Consider the following 19,545-nt stretch of genomic DNA (forward strand, 5'->3'; position numbering starts at 1 on the left):
GGCGTTTGTAGTCTTCCTTTCATGTGTTGTCTTTGCTCTTGCTATCAGAGTAATACTGGTATCAAAGAAGGAGTAGGAAGTGTTTCCTCTCATATTATCTGAAAATGTATGCAAAAGATTAATATTATTTCTTCTTTAAATATTGGATCAGATTTACCAGCAAAGTCATTTAAATTTGGGTTTCTCTTTATGGCAAAATTTTAAATCAGTAATTCAATTTCTTTACTCGATAGGCATATTTAGATGTTCTATTTTTTCTTAAGTCAGTTGTATATCTTTCTAGCAGTTTAATTTGTCATTAAGAATTTTCCCATTTCATATAGTTGTTAATATGTTGGGGTAAACGCGTTCATAACATTCCCTTATAATTCTTTTAATTCCTGTAAGGTCAATAATGATGTCTCCTCTTTCTTCCTGGTTTTGCTGACTTGTGTTTTCAAAGAGCCATCTTTTAACTTCATTGATTTTATCTGTTGTTTTTCTATTTCATTGATTTTTGCTCTAGTGTTTAATTTCCTTTCTTCTGCCTGCTTTGATTTTATTTTGCACTTCTCATTTCTTAAAGTGGATGCTTAGGTTATTTTTATGTGTAGTGTCCTTTTATAAATTCCTCTGTTGTTTTTTTTACTATGTATATTTTTAGCTATTTTCCTGATATTAGGGACTTGAAAAGAACTGTTTCTGGTCTTAACCTTCCACTCTCAATATTTCTGACAGCAATTGTGTGGAGGTTTCCCCCACAGTAATTGTGTGGAGGTTCTCCTATTCCCTGTGGACACCAATTTGATGCCTTACAAATCAATTCTGATGTTATTTACTTGGAGTTAAGTGCTCAGTGGGCTTGCCTCATGGCTCAGATAGTAAAGAATCTGCCTGCACTGCAGGAGACCCAGGTTCAACTCCTAGGTTGGGAAGAGCCCCTGGAGAAGGGAATGGCTACCCCACTCCAGTATTCTTGCCTGGAGAATCCCATGGACAGAGGAGCTACAGTCCATGGGGTTGCAAAGAGTTGGACCCATCTGAGCTACTAACACTTTCACTTTTTTTTTTTTTTCCATAAAGGCTCAGTTCCACAAGACAGCACCCTCCCTTCCCACTTCCTTCCCCCCATACACACATATTTCAGACACCAATGGTAAATCCAAGTTGTCACCTATGCTTCTAATAGCCTGGTTATAAATTGAAGATTCTCTGGCTATAAATTGGAGATTCTCCTCCTCAGGTTTAATAACTTGCTAGAACAGCTCACAGAACTTTGGAAAATAGTCTACTTACTAGATCACCAGCTGATTATAAAAGGTTACAACTCAGGAAGAAGAGAAGTGTAGAGCAAGGTATGGGGGAAGGGATGCAGAGCTTCTCCAGGCATTCCACCTTCCAGAATCTCTGCGCGTTCACCACCTGGAAGCTGTCTGAATCCCATGCTTCAGGGACTTTTGTGGAGGCTCCCTTACCTGGGCATGATTGACTAAATCATTGGCCATGTGTGGTTAACTCGCCCACTAGCTCTGTTCCCTCCCTGGAGATCAGGGAGTTGGAATTGAAAGTTCTAACCTTCTAGTCACATGGTTTGTTCCCCTGACAACTAACTCCCATTCTGAGGTTATGCAGAAGCCCCCAGACACCAGTCGTCTTATTTTCATCCAGAAAGACACTTTAGTAGAGATTTTACGGCCTTCTCCACTCTGGTTGAACTATCGTACCACAGAGGATGAGCACAACCCTGGTAAGCAAACCAAAAATTTGTACTGTGCTTATCTTAAGTTTAGTTGTTTTAATGAACAAACATTTCTCAGTTTGCAGTTATTTGAAGTGCCAAAATGGTTGTTTTTAGAGTTACATGTGATCCAGCAGTCCCACTTTGGGAGTATATCCAGAGGAAACTCTGATTTGAAAAGATATATGCATCCCAATGTTCATAGCAGCACTATTTACAATGGCTAAGGCATGGAAGCAACCTAAATGTCCTTCAGCAAATGAATGGTTAAGAAGATGTGGTGTATATAATATACAATAAATACTACTCAGCCATGAAAAAGAGTGAAATAATGCCATTTGTAACAGCATGGATGTACCTAGAGATTATCATACAAAGTGAAATATGTCAGACAGAGAAACACAAATATGATATCACTTATACAGGGAATCTAAAATATGATACAAGCAAACTTACTTACAAAACAGAAACAGACTCATAGCAATAGAAAATAAACCTTTGGTTACCAAAAGGGAAAGGGATGGGGGAATAAATTAGGAATTTGTGATTAGCAGATACTAACTACTATGTAGAAAATAAACAATAAAGTTCCACTGTATAACACAGGGAACTATATTCAATATCTTTTAATAACCTATAATATCCTAAAATGAAAGTGAATATGAAAAAAATATATAATTGAATCACTGTACACCAGAAATGAACATAACATTGTAAACTGACTATATTTTAAAAAAATAAAATTTAAAAGTGGTTATTTTTGATAGTTTTGTCAATATACATAGTTGCTTTTTAGGGAAAGGACATACTGACTTCCTCATGCTGTCATGTGAGAAATGTCTGTTCTATACCACTACCGTTTGGATTGGTACATTATATCTGTAGTGGGGTTGTCTCTCATTGTTGAGTGTGAGTGAACAGGAATTGTGATGGTAGGAAAAAAATCAAGGACAAGAACATGTAAGGACTAGTAAAATTTGGCTAATCATGTGCAAATTTTATTTTTTAAGTGAGCCATTGTATGGTTTGCAGGGATGATTGCTCTATATAAAGAAGAGAGTGATTTTTGCAGAAAATTCTAACTGCTGTTGAAACATTTTGCTAGCCATTGGTGAGGCTGGCTGATTTGATAATCTCACTGGTGAAAATGAAGAAAATTAGAAAAAATAAATTGATGGTAGTTATTCAGGGGTGTTAACAGTAAATAATTGAACTGCACATCTCTGCTTAGATGGTCATCATTGATTATGAACCCATGGAATATTTTTCTTAAAACATGTTTTTAGTATGGGTCTAGGTCTTGGAGGATAGGTAGGAGTTTATAGTGCCCATCAAGAGACCTGGATCTCCTGCGTTGCAGGCAGGTTCTTTACCGGCTGAGCCATCGGGGAAGCCCCAAGACATACCACCTGTAGGGATATGGACTATAGAGGGCTTAAGGTGGAGCAGTGGGTGGGAACTTACCTGTAAAAGGTCTTGTATACCATGGTAAGTCATGTGAAGACTTATTTGTTAGTTTGTTATTTAAAAATTTTTTTTTGATGTATAAATGACATACAGTAAACTACATCTTTAAAGAGTATAGTTTGGTAAGTTTTTACTATTAAGGGCATCTACTTCTTGAGTAATCTTTAGTAATTTCTATATCTTGAGGGATTTTTCCATTTCATTTCATCTAAGTTATTTGAATTTGTAAATATATAGCTCTATATCTTCATCTACATCTGAATCTATCAAAAGCAAATTCATTGATCCAAAATTCTGAAGTAATTTACTGGGTCCAAATTTCTGTTCCCATTGTTACAAGGGTATTTTCTCTAATATTCTTAGAAGATTCAATTAAATACAATATAAACTCTACAGGTACCCAGACTCCTAGGAATGTTTCATCAATAATGGCCCAAATATGAGCATGGAAAAATACTACTATTAGAACTCATGAAATGAGTTTTTATTTTCAGGGAGAAGTTGTTGAAGTTACCTTTGTAGGTGCTAACCCGAAGAATTCAGCAGAAAACCGGGTAAGCATTAATGATTCTTTTTACGAATTTAAGTCCACTTCTTTAGCCTTTCACTTGCGTATCCCTCTGAAGATTAAAAAATAAAGATAGAATGTTCTAGCTTGCTTTTCATCGTATTTTATAGGTGTGAAAATTTTCAGGGGGAACAGTTAATGTAGAGTTGGGTCTAAAAAAATAGCCCCCAGGAGATATTTAATTGGCTCTACGTAGGACTACATATAGCACAAGGCATAGAGAACTGCGTTGTCTCTTGAGATGATGTAGATTTGAATACAATTCCCATTTACGAATTCCAATTTTAAAACTCTACTGAATTTGGTAAAATAATCCGAGAGCCAGTGTGAAGTGTATCTTTGGTTCCTTTTCACCCCCTTTGGCTCCTCTCCCCTTCTGCACTCCTGACTCTGGTCCTGCTTCCATCGCTGTAGAATGATCATGGATCCCTGAGTGGACATGCTAATGATTGGAGCCCTGGCCCACATGCTTTCCTTTTTCTTGCACTAGCCAGTTCCCTACTCTTTGCTACTGGCACTAATAGAGTGTTTATTTATTAATCTTGAAAAATGACAAAAGAAATACAGATTCCCTGTAAAAACAGACAGTACAGAAGTTCTTAAAATAAACTATGAAAGCACTTCTATTTTCATGAACATTTTTAGAGGCAATCACTGTTACCAGTTTCTTACCTATCATTTCATATCTTTTTGTCATATATCTGTATTTATGTATATAATAAAGTATATAATATATATGGATAAAATGAAGTAATTTTATTCCTCTGAAACTCCCTTGGAATGTTCTTGTAACTATACAAGCAACAATTAGATATGATCTATCTGTAAGGTTTCAAACAATAAAGAAATATATAGAGGAAAAAGAAAATGGGTCCATGAAAGTGATTTCAAGGTGAGATTTTTTTCCTGTGGCAGAGAATGCATTCACTCTATGAAAGAGTCATTCCTCCCAGAGCCCATTGTTGCCTATAATCCAAAATGCCTTTCTTTCAAGTGAGCCTTCCCATTTCTGTTTATTAAAATATGATGATTCCTTTGATAAAAGTTGTGACAATGTGACATTGTCAGATATAATATTTGGAAAGATTTTTCTACTGCTTGGATAGTCAACATGCACCTGTTTGAAATAATTTCTCTAGGCAGTCAAGTCTTGCCAGAATATTTACATGTTTACAACATTCTTTTCTTTTTTTTTACAACATTATTTTCTAAAGATATTAAAGTGTTGGAGCAAGACTGCAGGATTAGCTGTCACCTGATATCCTTAGGGTGGAGAAATACTATCATCATCATTGCCTGGAGAAGCAGGGGACTAAACTACTTAAAGAACTGTGAGAACAGAATTAATTCCTAAGGCTGTTTTGGGACTTGGCATAAAACAATTTCTGGTACCCTTTAGTATTAGTGATCATCACATCCTTACCACTATGTATTGAATGCTTACCAGGTGCAGGTACTAGGCTAAAGGCTTTACATACATCATCACATGAATCTATTTAATCCTCCCTACTACTCAATGAGATACATTTTATTATCTTTGTTTTACAGATGAATAACGTGAGACTGAGAGAAATTAAGTAACTTGCATGAACTAATTGTGGATCTAGAAGAGATTAAGGTTGGGAGGCGAGGAGAGGATGGTCACAGAGTTTGCACATTTGGCATCCTAGCTTTGTTCTCTGATCTGCACTCGAGACCTATACACTGGGGCCCTTCCTGTTTCCTTCTCCACTGAAGGCCTTCCCAGTGTCACTTTGCCCTAAATGGCCATGAACAATTCTCTTTTCAAGTCACTGTGGTTATGGAAACTTTTTTTTAAATTGAATATTATCCATAGTTGAGTAATCAGTGCTTCCCTGGTAGCTCAGATGGTAAAGAATCTGCCTTTAATACAAAGACCCAGGTTCAATTCCTAGAGAAGAAAACGGCAACCCATTCCAGAATTCTTGCCTAGAGAATCCCCTGGATAGAAGAACCTGCCGGACTAGTCAGTGGGGTTGCAAAGGTAGACACAACTGAGCGAGTAGTTAAAGTTGAGTAATTAAAGAAGAATTTTAAAGAATCCCATGGTCCAGCTATAAATAAGTGATTGATTCAGCAAAGGTTTATTTGAACACCTGTAAATGACAAGGTTGTAATGGATAAAGGTGAATTAGACACAAGTCCTGGCTTCCCAGGTGGCTCAGTGGTAAACAATCTGTCTGTCAAGCAGGAGATATAACTTTGATCCCGGGGTTGGGAAAATCCCCTGGAGAAGGAAATGGCAACTCACTCCAGGATTCTTGCCTGGGAAATCCCATGGACAGAGGAGCCTGGCGGGCTACATGGAGTCACAAAAGAGCCGGCCATGACTTATCAACTAAACAATAACAACAACCTGACCTTAAAGGCCATGATCTAAAGATTTTTAAGGAAAATTGGAGATTCATGGCCTTTGTATGTTTTATTATTATATTATTTAAATATGTGCTTTATTTGAAGCTGAATTCTTGGTCTAAAACAAATTACTATGACCAATGTGGAAAATTTTATTTTCCATTGGGAAAACAATCTGCTTATGATGTGGTGTCTAGACATCCATTATGACAAAATATAAGGATTGCTTTTAGCTCCCCAGGAGTAAGAAGATATACATATGCTTTTCAATTCTTTTACTCAGACAGGTATATACTAATAACTCCTTTACCTGGAGATGTAAAGATGAGGAAATTTTCCCACTTTTCCCTCCTAAATCTGGGGGTGACTAGAGAAAGTCTTAGAATACAGATCAATGAACATGTCAGAAATGGTTTGCTGCCTTTTCTAAATCTTGTTTTATTTAGTCTCTTCTTTGCTCTAATTTCCAAAATTTACTGTCAGCTCTAAAATTGTTCTTCATTCAATTTTCTAAAGAGAAGTCATGGTTTTTAATAGACTGGGTGAGTTAACATTCTGAAGACATTGCATAGATTGTTAAGAGGAACACCTGAGGATTTGTATGAAATTCTAATACATATACTCATCAGGTCTTGGGAGGTTAGCAATGGTCAACAGGGGACTATGGGGTTTCTACAGTTAGATTTCTTCTGTGACTGTGCAGTGTCTGATCAGTTATATTAATTGCATTTCAGACCCATCAGACCTTCCTCACTGTGGAGAAATATGAGGCCACATCAGCTACATGGCAGATAATGCATAATGATGCCTCCTGGGAGACTCGGTGAGCATGTCTGTTGAATATTTTGTCTTTCAAGCCCTGAAAAGAGTTGGTTAGTAATGCAGAGAAGACAAATGGGAACACTGGCTCAGTGCATGATATTAATAATATCAAATTCCCAAAAAGCCTTCTGGCTTTATTTAGTTGATTTATTAGATTTCATCTTGATCCTATTTTTCTTTTTTTTTTTTTTCTCAGAGCTTTTGTGTGGCAGAAGTTTTATTACAGTGAAAAGGGACAGAGAACGCTTCTGACATAGACATCAGAAGCAGGCAGAGAGTGCCCCCTTGATCCTATTTTTCTACAAAACAATGTGCTGTGTGCATCTGTAAGATTAGGTGCTAATAAGGTTATGACTCTATGCTTACAAATATCTGTTGGTTTTGTTTTTTTCCATGGTCATAGACATAAACCCTAAAAGCTAATTAGTCTTCCTGCAAAGTGGTTACAAGGCCTGCTGGGTGAAGGTGTATGAGATTGCTCTGTGGAGCTTGATATTTCTCCTGAGATAATAGTGACTCTATACTTACCATGTGTTGCATGTTTGTATGTAATCAATGGTTCTTCATTTGAATTACTAAAATACAATAAGCTTGAGTGTTTAATTCTTGCTGACCCAAGTAGAAAAGGAATATGCTTATAGAGTTTCCTCAGAGAAACTTTTCTCTGTGCTTTTTGTTATCAAATACCTGAGGTGGATAGATAATATGAAGATTTGAAAATATCTTTGGAAATGTTTCCATTCCTATGTACATAAATTTCACACCATGGAACAGTAGTATGGACATGAGCAAAATTTTTGGTCATTTTGGTCTAATTCAAATGACCTCAAATTAAGTGATTATTTGTATGTTAGTTTGATTTCCATGGTTAACTGAAAATAGAGATTTGACCTTATTGTGGCCTATTTGATAGCCTCCCAAAATTATGGGCGTAATGTTTTCTCAGATCTTTAAGACTCTAGGTAGTATTTAAACAAGTAATACATGCATATTTATTGTTAAAATATGGTTATACAGGTAACAAAAAAGGATAATTTAGTTTCAAAAGCCTGAAGTCAGAATAGCAGTTAACACCAAGGAAATGTAGTATTCAGCCTTGTTTGCAAGCAGCTATTTATAGAGAACTCGGGACCTGTCACTGAGGAACCATAGGATGCTGAGCACACCTTTTCTGCCCAGAGGGTTTATACTCTACATAACCAAGGGTATCAGTCAGTTTGCCCATTGTGCCACTCTGTATTTAGTAGCTGACCTCCCTACCATGATCTACAAGGAGCAACATGATGTGATTCCATCTGATTCTGTCATCTCAACCATTCTGCCCTGATCCTGCTCACATGCCTTCTGTCTCTTGGCTGCACTAAGTTTGCTTCTGCTTCAAACACTTTACATTCTCTGTTCCTTCTTTCTAGAATGTTCTTCTACTAGACATGTGTACATTCAGTGTAAAGGACATCTCCTTAAAGATACCTCTCTTACTTTCCTCATTTCACTTATCTTTTTAATTTTGCTTTTAAATTATTTATTCTTTTTGGCTGCGTTGGGTCTTCAATTGCTGCCCTCAGGCTTTCTCTAGTTGCAGCAAGCAAGATCTACTCTTCATTGCGGTGCATGGGCTTCTCCTTGCTGTGGCTTCTCTTGTTGTGGACAGCACAGGCTCTAGGGCACCTGGGCTCAGAAGTTGTGGTGCTCGGGCTTCGTTGCTCTGCGGCATGTGGGATCTTCCCCGACCAGGGATGGAAATTATATCTCTTGCCTTGGCAGGCGGATTCTTAACCACTTGACCACAAGGGAAGCCCCTCACTTTTCCCTTTTAAAATTATTTGTTGGTTTACTTTTTTTATTGCTTTTTTTTTTACTATGCTTGTCCTAGTTAGACCATAAGCTCTGTGAAACTTTGGATCATGTCTGTCACGTTCACTACTGTATTCTCAGTACCTCTAGCATAGAGTCTGGCATATGAGCTCATGAAATGCGTATTTTGAATAAATGAATCTAGATGCAAAAAGTGTCAAGTTGAAGTAGAGGATAGCAATGGCTGAAGGGATGCTACAGCAGTTCTAAAGCAGGGGACATCCTTTGTTCTGAATATCAGGTAAGGCTATCCTAGGATGGATAGAATTTAGGTAGTTAGGTAGAACAAGTAAAGATATTTCTGCAAATGACTGTTTCTTGAAGATCTGCTCCTAGGAAGTATTTATCCCTGTTTTGTTCATTGCTATATTCTCAATATCTAGTAGAGTGCCCTTGCTTATTGTCAGTACGCTTTTAATATTCATTTATTGACTAATCGATCACTTTTTAATCACACATTTTTAAGAGTAAAATTGGGTTGTTTGTTTCCTACCAACAGTTTCTATTGGCACAAAGGATTACTGGGTCTTAGCAATGCAACGATACAGTGGCACATTCCAGATACTACCCAGCCTGGAACCTACAGAATAAGATACTTTGGACACAGTCGGAAGCAGGACTCACTCAAGCCCGCTGTCCTACTTTCATTTGAAAGCTCTCCTTCTGTTTTTGAAGTCATAACTACTTGGTGAAAAGTTGATAAAACATTTAAAGAGAAGCTGTACTCTGTATGATTTATATGACTGATTTCATGTGAATGTAATCTATTATGATGACTTCAATAATTGTCCTTTGGGGACAGATAGTTTACAGCTAATGGGACAGGTGTGTGTGTGTGTGTGTGTGTGTGTGTGTGTGTGTGTGTGTGTGTGTGTGAGAGAGAGAGAGAGAGAGATGTGTATCCTGTTTACCTTGCTATTGTAGCTTACTTTTACCTTATGGTTGCTGTCTAAAGCATAATTTCCCTTGGGGCCCTGTGGCTATTTTAAGAGACAGTTCCCCTCAATATGGAACCTCTGAGATGTTAGTGAGAGTGGTTGAAGATGTGTGAACAATGTTTAAACTATTTATTTATAGAAATTATGAAATGTTAGCACTTAAAAAGCTGAAAGAGGTTATCTAGTTGGATCCTTCATTTTATAGATGGGAAAATGAAGTTTTATGGATTTAAGATTAGCATAAGGCTAGGGCCTTTCCCTTCAGTCATTTAAAAAGTATTATATACACATTGACCATAAATGTATAAGCCCAGTTAGAGAAAGTTAGCATGCCAGTTTTTCCTATACTGAGGGGTAGCCTTTCCAAGCAGTCACCCTGGCCTTGATATGGCCGATCCAGAGTTGTTTTGGATATTCAAATCATTTCTGGAATTGCCTTTAGAGCCCAATTGTGGGAAAGTCAGACCTGTAATATTTTGGTCTTGCCTCTGTTTCCCTAAGTGCCCTTATCCCACTGAACTGAGTCTCATATTCTCATGACTTGTTCTCAGTGATTCTGGATTGTTTTCACTAATCAAATTCACTGCAAACCCACAAAGTTTTGCTGTTAGTGTAGATACTAAAATGAAAGTGATATGGGCTTGAAAAGAAGTCCTCAAAGAAGAGGCTCTGAATTCATTTATCTGTCATTATTCACTCACTCACTCACTCACTCACTCACTCACTCATGGACCTGTTCAATCTTAGAATATTTATGAAGGCATATTCTCATACCCAGCACTGTACTAGTGTGGCTCTGACAATTAGATCATATTTAGGATGAATGTATAAGTGTCAAAAGGTCACTATTTCAAAGGAGGAAATATTCAATTCAATGTGTAAATTCTGGGGAGGCATTGAAAAATCAATAATCTTCAAGTCACATCTTGTGTATCACCTTTGCTGAGTATTCTAATTAGGGGGTAAACTGAGGCTCCAGGCAATTTGGAGAAACCCGTTTTGAAAGCTATTTTTGGATATTGTGAAATATCCAGTCTAATGTCCCAGAGAATAAACTATGACAATCTGACATTGGTTGCCTGAAAGTAGTAATTGCATTTAAAATTATCCAAGTTAGCTAGGAGCTCCCAGGTTGCAAAATAAATTTCTCAAAGCTGAGTCATGCTTTTGTATGGGTATAAATGCTTTAGCATTTTTTGGAAAAATCAACTTTTCTTTAAAAAATAACTTTCAAGTTTGAAAATAATGATATCAATAATAATATTTACATCTATATACATAAGACTTTAACATGCTATTTTGTATTAGCGTGAACCTGGAATATTTTTTGATGAATCAGTGCTCTAGAGCAGGGGTCTGCAGCCTCCAGAATCTAATGCCTGATGATTTGAGGTAGAGCTGATATAATAATAATAGAAATAAAGTGCACAAGAGATGCAGTGCACTTGAGTCATCCTGAAAGCATCCCCTCTTCCTGGTCAATGGAAAAATTATCTTCCACAAAACCAGTCCCTGGTGCCAAAAAGGTTGGGGACTGCTGTTCTAGGGGCCGTTTCTGTGCAAGTTAATTGTGGAGAATTAACTAATTATGATTTCAATGGGTAGTGATCATTTTTCCTAATGATACCACACTATTTAGGATAAAAATTCAGAGACCTAAAAGAGTAGACACTTCTGAAAGTAGTTGACCTCAGAAAGACAAATTATGTTACAGCTGATGATAATGTTTTTTAAAGTATTTCTTATGACTCAGAAGAGCTTTTTAATTATTTCCCACCACCTCCATGCCTCCCATTGAAACTTTTCTCAGCCAGCCTGGGATTCCCTGCTGTTTACTTGCAGCTACGCCAAAGCAGCCATTCTATTCTATTCCATCAGCAGCCTACTGATCCTTCTGCACCCCACCCTCTGACACCAGTCCTCTTGGCCACATGTAACACCCAGAAACCTGTTTTCTCGCTAGCTTCCATCTCTTCCAACTGAAGTTCCATTTCTGCAGTTTGTAAGTAAAAACAAAACAAGATCCCTACATCATAGATATTATAGTTATTCACTTGAACATGAAACACATAGATGCTGATCTGATCTGTCCACATAAAAACAGATCCAGTTGGTGTCTGGGGCTGTTGCTGGGAGTGGCTCATTGGAGCCAAAGCACATGGAGAAAATGAAAATTGGTGGAGAATGTATAAAGGATGATTGAGTGTGTGGGAGAATTCTTTTGAAGATTTTGTTTCTGATGTCAAAGTGTCTGTGTTTTATTTGTTGTACTCTGTCTACTCTGGTGTGTTAAGGATGCTATGACTTCTTTAAAAAGTACTGAATGATCCATCTATATTTTTAATCAGTATTATGTAAAATTGTCAGTATTCAATAGAATGTTTAATAAATTAATAATTGCACCTGGGACATTATTTTCTAATGAGAGGTGTAGACACTTGAACCATTTTTTCTTTTTAAGAGATGGAACAAATGGCGGTAGATTATATGTAAATCAGGTTGGAAAGTGATATTGCAGTAGGTTTCGTGGAAGAAGTGACATCTAAGCTAAGACCTAAAGAGTATTAGCTAGGAGGAAGGTAAAGGGGTGTGTGCGTGTGTGATGCACATAATTGCCTGTGTGTAAGAGTAGACTATTCCAGGTAGAGGGAATATCAAGTAGTTTATCAAGGCTGTAGTTAGATTGCAAGGGAGAAGTGGTCAGAAATGCAGCATTGAACTTTGCCCTCATAAAAGCAATTTGGTCTTAAATTTGTATTAGCATTTTTTCTCCATGAGACTTGTCACTTATAAATATGCCTGAATGTATTTCCCCTTTGCTATACTGGTAGAAGATGTATTTTATACCCAAGGAAACTGATTTTGGTTCTCAGTCTGCAGTGATATTAGATACCATCCATCTGTCTTCGTGGACTGTTCTTGGAATTGAATTTTAGAGACTCCTTTGCTTCTGTACATCTCATGTTTTCAAATCTTGAATACCTTTTGCTTTTTCATACCTGCTAAGTTGTTAAGTGTAGCCAATAAAGACCACTCTCTCCCTTTGGATGGAGTTCCAGAGCTGTATCCTATATCTTATAAGCACTTATAAGTGCTGAAAAAACTGATCTACCCACATGAATTTCAAAGTACATTGGCATGCATAATTCCCAGTCTCTGTTTTTTTTTAAATTTCTGGCTGTATTTTAAGATAATAAGCAAATTAGAAGCTTGGGGTATTGGCTCAACACTAGTCAGAGAAGAATAGGCAACCTACCACCCCACTATTTGCCTGAGCCCATGATAGTACGTGATAATCAAATAATTCCTTGACTGCTTATTCTCAGATGGTTAAGTGAAGAGAAAATAAATTTCCACCTTATTTTCCACTGTTACACTTTGTTGTTAGAATAGTTGAGAGCAGTATTCTAACTGCTATACCATTTATAACCCCCAGGAGGACTGTAATTTAGACCCTTTCTTCTGCTGTAGATAGAACAAATACCAATATATTTATATAAAATCAGAAAGCAGATCTTTACTAGCTGACCTAAAGAAAACAGTATGGTGACCTCCTTCTATTTTTGGACTCTCTGCCTGTTATGGATTGAATTGTGTTCCCCGAAAAGGTATGCTGAGTCCTCAACCCAGAACCTCAGAATTTGGAAAAAGGATCGTTGCGGTTGGTAATTAGGTAAAGCAAGGTCATACTGGAGTAGAGTATGTCCCTAATCCAAAATGACTGGTACCTTTATACAAAGAATGCCATATAAAGAGATGTACACAGGAGACGGCCATGTGAACAAGAAGATGGAGACCACAGTGCTGGGTCTGTAAGCCAAGGAATGCCAAAGTTTGCCAGTAAACCATCAGAATCAAGGAAATAAGCACAGAACACATCTTCTCTCACAGTCTTTGGAACAAACCAACCCTGGTGACTTGCAGCCCCCAGAACCATGAGGCAATAAATACCTGTTGTTCAAACCTACCAGTGGTGGTATTTAGTTACAACTCTTCTAGGAAACAAATTCACTGGCCAGTGGATTAATTCCCACCCCTAAGGTACCTTGCCGAAAGAGACTTTTGTGAGGCTCCCAGTTTGGAGGACCTAGGAAACATGTCCTCTACTCTCCTGGATAATATGGTCACTTTTTGGCAACAGGTCTCATCTATTATATCACTGACTGACAGTGAGCATCATCCATCACTATCACAGTCTATTAGTTTTCTGAAACTAATTTACATATAATAAAAAGCCAAATGAGTCAGCTATGATGCAGCTTTAACTAAAATTTTATGGAGAATAAACATTCTGTAATTTGGAAATCGATCTTTTATGGGTTGTGAGTAAGACTATGAATATCTACTATATTTATTTAGGAGATGACAGAATGAGGACACACACAATAATGCATGTTTATTCTCGGTTCTTGTTGAACTGAGTTGGTTTTTTCCCTTCCCAATTTATTATACAGCAAATAGGGGACATGTCACAGTAGGGTCCATATTTGTATTTACATGGAGGCAAAGCTAAAAGAGAGTCATGATATACTTCAAGAATTTGTGCCAGTTTTAAATTAAGGCAGAATATGTTTGTATTCATGTTGTAGAAAGTGATTGCAAAAAGTTGTGAGTTTTTTTCCCCTCTCAATGGGTGATTCAGTGCATGTTTAAATAAATGAATGGTTTCTATTTCAAGAAATGTTTTTATGAATAAGAATGCTTTCAAGACTATTGAAGAGAAATCTTTCTATTTTTGGAGGGCCTTTTATTTTCTCTGGATTAACCAAATAGCATCTCAGTGCCCATTTTTAGAATAAATTTATTGGGGTCCTGTGGGAAATGTGATGTTTGCTTCTGGTGGGGGCGTGAAGCCACACAGTGAAGTCCAAAAATCTCTTTCCAGAGAGATCATCTTTCCTATGCCTCCACCATGATTCCAAGGTTAAATGGTCATTGAACTTCTTGATCTTAAAAAAAATTTCTTATGGAGAATTTGAAACATGTAAACATGTAGAGAGAATAGTATAATAATACCTCATACATTCCATCATCCAGCTTCAGAAATTATAAACATTTGGCCTATCTCATTTCATCTCTCCCTTCACATTTTGTGGGGTGGGAGTGGGGGGAAGCTGCAGTGTTTCTCTTTTAAATATTTTATTATATATATTTTTTAAACAGATAAAAGTGTTATTCTATTACTTAACTGCAAGGTCACTCTTATATCTAACAAAGTAATCCCTTAATTTCACCTACTATTTAGTCCATGGTCAAATTTCCCTAATTGTTTAAAAAATGCCCTTTACAGAAGTTTCTTTATTAAAGGGTCCAAATAAATTCAGTATATAGCATTTGGTTTATTTATCTCTTATGTTGCTCTTAATATGTAACATTTCTCCTCATGGTAACCCCTCTGCATGCTATTTGCTTAATAAAGAAACCATAGTGTTTATCTAATATAATTTCCCACATTCTGACCTTTTGGGCTTATGGTGTGTTTTAACTTTTTAAAAATTTTATCTATCCTTGCTGTTTCTTACAAATAAATCTAAAATGTTGTTTAGATTCAAGTTAATGTTTTTGTTTTCTTTTGGCAAGAATGCTTTGTTGTTAGGACTGTTTATTTTTTATTTCATAAAATAGGATATACATCGGAGAAGGCAATGGCAACCCACTCCAGTACTCTTGCCTGGGAAATCCCATGGACAGAGGAGCCTGGTGGGCTACAGTCCATGGGGTCGCTAAGAGTCGGACACGACTGAGCGACTTCATTTTCACTTTTCACTTTCATACACTGAAGAAGGAAATAGCAACCTACTCCAGTGTTCTTGCCTGGAGAATCCCAGAGACGGAAGCCTGGTGGGCTGCCATCTATGGGGCCGCACAGAGTCGGACACAACTTATGTGACTTAACAGCAGCAGGATATACATAATATCTGGTTGTCCCACTTATTTTAGGATTGACATGACATTCAGTTGTCAACCTGATCCATCCATTATAAAGGTCCCTGTCAACCTTTGGTCTTTGATTTTCACAGCCATAGATGTGTTAATTAGATCCATTATTTCTTTAGGAATTACAAAGTAGTAATTTTATTTTTTACCTTTACTGAGGTATAATCAACAAAATTTTAATATATTAAAAGTGTATAAGGTACTTTTATATATGCATGTATTGTGAAAGAATTCTCACCACTGAGTTAATTAACACACCCATCACCTCAAATAGTTACCTTCTATTGTCTTTTTCTTTTTTGCTGAGAACATGTAACTTTTACTCTCTTTGTTGTTGTTTAGTTGCTAAGTCGTGTCTGACTCTTCGAGACCCCATGGACTGTAGCCCACTAGGCTCCTCTGTTCATGGGATTTACCAGGCAAGAATCCTGGAGTAGGTTGCCATTTCCTTCTCCAAGGGATCTTCCTGACCTAGTGATTGAACTTGCATTTCCTGCATTGGCAGGCAGATTCTTTACTACTGTGCCACCTGGGAAGCCCACTATGCTCTTAGCAAATTTCAACTATGCAATACAATGCTATTGACAGTTACCATGTTACATATTAGATCCTCAGACTTTATTCATCTTATGAGAATTCACCATTCTATTCTCTGTTCCTAGGTGCTCAATTTTTTTTTTCAGATTCCACATATAAGTGATATGTTTTTGTCTTTCAGTTGCTAAGTCGTATCTAACTCTTCGCACCCCTATGGACTGAAGCATGCCAGGCTTCCCTGTCCTTCACTGTCTTCACAGAGTTTGCTCAAACTCATGTCCACTGAGTCAGTGATGGCATCCAGCCATCTCATCCTCTGTCACCCACTTCTCCTCCTGCCCTCAGTCTTTACTAGCATCAGGGTCTTTTCCAGTGAGTCAACTCTTTGCATCAGATAGCCAGAGTATTTGAGCTTCAGCATTAGTCTTTCCAGTGAATGCACAGGGTTGATTTCCTTTAGGATTGACTGGTTGGATCTCCTTGCAGTCCGAGGGACTCTCAAGAGTCTTCTCCAGCACCACAGTTTAAAATCATCAATTCTTTGGCCCTCATCCGTCTTTATGGTCCAACTCTCTCATCCGTACATGACAATACCCATGAAGGGGATATAAGTGAGACTGTTCAGTATTTTTTTCTCAGTCTGGCTTATTTCACTTAGGAAAATGCGTCCCCCCCAAGTTTATCCCGTTATGTTGCAGATGTTAAAGCATACTTGTACCCCAGGAGTTAATCCCACTTGATCATATGGTATGACCCTTTTAATGTGCTTTTGAACTCAGTTTGCTAATATTTTGTTGAGAATATTTGCATCTATATTCATCAGAGTTATTGGCCTGTAATTTTCTATTAGTGTCCTTTTTGCTTTGGTATCAAAGTAACACTGGCCTTATAATAGAGTTTGAGAGTGTTCCTTTCCTATTCGTAAGGCAGCATGTTATACATTCTCCTTTGCATCTTCCTTATTTCACTTAAAATATACCAAGAGATCATTCCATTTCACTATATCAATATTATTATTTTTATAGCTTTCCAATACCATAGTTTGTGCATATGTTATAATGTATTAATCAGTCCTCTGTTTTAAACATTTGGATTGTTTCTAGTCTTATTACAAATCAAGTATATTTTTGCCAGTATATCTTTGAGATAGATTCCTTGCTATGAGATTGCTAGATAAAAAGTGAATATATATGTGATTATTAATTGCTAAATTTTTCTTCACAGGGTTTTTATCATTTCATATTTTCTTCAATTTGAGTGAGAATGTCTGTCTTCCTAGAGCCATGCTAATGGTATATCCTGTCGTGTTTTCTAATTCTTGCTAACCAATTAGGTAAATGGTGGTATTTCAATGCTATTATTTTGGATTTCTCTTATTAAGACTGAGATCACATTTTCTTTACATTTTCCCATTTATTATTCATATATTTTTTCATTTCAGTTAGGTGTGTGTCTATTTTTCTTACGCATTGTTTTATTAATTAAAATTTTAACTATTTTATTGACATAAATATTATATATAAGTTGTATTAATTTCAGGTGTACAATGTGTTGATTTGATACTTGTATGTATTATGAAATACTGTAAAATGATCACCACAGTAAGTCTAGTTAACATCTGTTATCATACATAGTTACACAACTTTTTTCTTATAATTAAAACTTTTAAGACCTGTTCTAGCAAGTCTTGAATATCCAATGGTATGTGTATATACATATGTTTGCATGCGTGCATGCATACTCAGTCAATTCTAGCTATTTGTGACCCCATGGACTATAGTCTGCTGGGCTCCTCCATGGATTGTCCAGGCAAAAATACTAGAGTGAGTTGCCATTTCCTCCTCCAGGGGATTTGCGTGAACCAGGGATTGAACCCACATCTCCTGCATTGGCAAGTGGATTCTTTACTGCTCAGCCATCTGGGAATTCCCATGTATATGTATATCACATTTTATTTATCCATTGATGGACACTTAGGTTGCTTCCATATCTTGGCTGTTGTAAATAATGCTGCAATAAACATGAGGGTACAGATATATTTCCAAGTTAAAGTTTTCATTTTCTTTGGATAAATACACAGAAGTGGATTTTGCTGGATCGCAGGGTAGTTTTATTTTTAATTTTCAAAGATACTCTGTACTGTTTTCCATAGTGGCCCCATCTGTTAACATTCCCACCAATAGTACACATGGGTTCCCTTTATGTCCTTACCACACGTGTGGACTTTACTGCATATGTTTTCTTCTAGGCTTTTAAAGTTTCAAGTCTGGTGCTCAAGTATTCAATCTGTTTTAAATCTAGTTTTATTTTATAGTGTACAATAGGGGGCCAGTTTCATTCTTTTGCATGTCCAGTTTTCCCACGGCCATTTATCCAAGAGACTGTCCTTTCCCCCTTAGATATTTTTGGCTTCTTTGTTGTAAATGTATGCATTGTTTTATTTTTAGGCTCTGTGTTCTCTTCCATTGATCTATGTGTCTGTTTTCATGCCAATACTATACTGTTTGATTACTGTAACTTTGTATAGTTTGGAATCAGGAATATTTTTCTTAAGTTTTAGACAGTCTTTACATATTTGGTATATTGGCCCTTATCCAGCAATTTGATTAGTTTTTCCCCCCAGTTTGTTCCTTGTCTTTGACTTTGTTTATAGTAGTTTTTTTCCATGTTAACTTAAAGTTTTATTAGCTGTATATGACTAGTTATTTTTTTGTACCTGGATTTTAAGTAAAGAAAATTTTCTCTGCTTCTAAGCCTTAAAGGAATTTACCCATGTGATCTTCTAGTGCTTACCTGGCTTCATTATTTACATTTAGAAGTCTAATCCATTTGAATTTACCTTGGTGTATGGATCATACACCATTCTGTCTTTTCAAATGACTATCCAACTGTCCTAATACTAACTCGTCTTATCTATTCTTCACTGATTTGAGATTCTGTCTTTATTAACTACTAAATCTTTAATGCACTTGGATATAAGGACTTGGACCTCTAGATATTTGTCAAAAGTTTAAATTCCAGTATATTGCTTCCTTGGCATCCATTTTGTGTGGTCATGTGTCTTGCAGGGGCCATCAACTGACACTAGCCCATTCTGTGCATGCTCTAGATAATTGTCCACAGAGTCATAAATAGATGTAAATTCCCACTATGACTTTGTCAGTGGTCCTTATGGTATAGAACAATGCCCCTCATCTTCCAGGGCACTCACAATTTGTGCCCCTTAGATAAGACCTTGCAGAGCTCACTGAAACCCTGGTCTTTTGGGGTTTTAATGAACCCATCTGGCCTTAGCTTTGGCATTCTTTTTTAATTTTTTTGGTCAAGTA

General features: G+C 36.8%; 1 protein-coding gene across 4 annotated transcripts in view; it reads left to right on the forward strand.

Annotated features, from left to right (window-relative positions):
* LOC122446694 (putative neutral ceramidase C) overlaps positions 1–12,904 on the forward strand; it is an 88,706-nt gene extending 75,802 nt beyond the window's left edge. For 2 of the 4 annotated variants that reach the window (XM_043477179.1, XM_043477180.1), the window contains exons 20-22: positions 3,679–3,738; positions 6,863–6,951; positions 9,304–12,901. In XM_043477179.1, coding sequence (XP_043333114.1) covers positions 3,679–3,738; positions 6,863–6,951; positions 9,304–9,496 — 342 coding nt within the window. In that variant the 3' untranslated portion in view covers positions 9,497–12,901. Of the gene's footprint in view, positions 1–3,678; positions 3,739–6,862; positions 6,952–9,303 lie in introns of all 4 variants that reach the window. The other 2 variants (XM_043477182.1, XM_043477181.1) reach the window with 2 other exon arrangements.
* The last annotated feature ends 6,641 nt before the right edge of the window (positions 12,905–19,545 follow it).

Source organism: Cervus canadensis, chromosome 8 (assembly GCF_019320065.1).
Source record: "Cervus canadensis isolate Bull #8, Minnesota chromosome 8, ASM1932006v1, whole genome shotgun sequence".
Classification (NCBI taxonomy): Eukaryota; Metazoa; Chordata; class Mammalia; order Artiodactyla; family Cervidae; genus Cervus; species Cervus canadensis.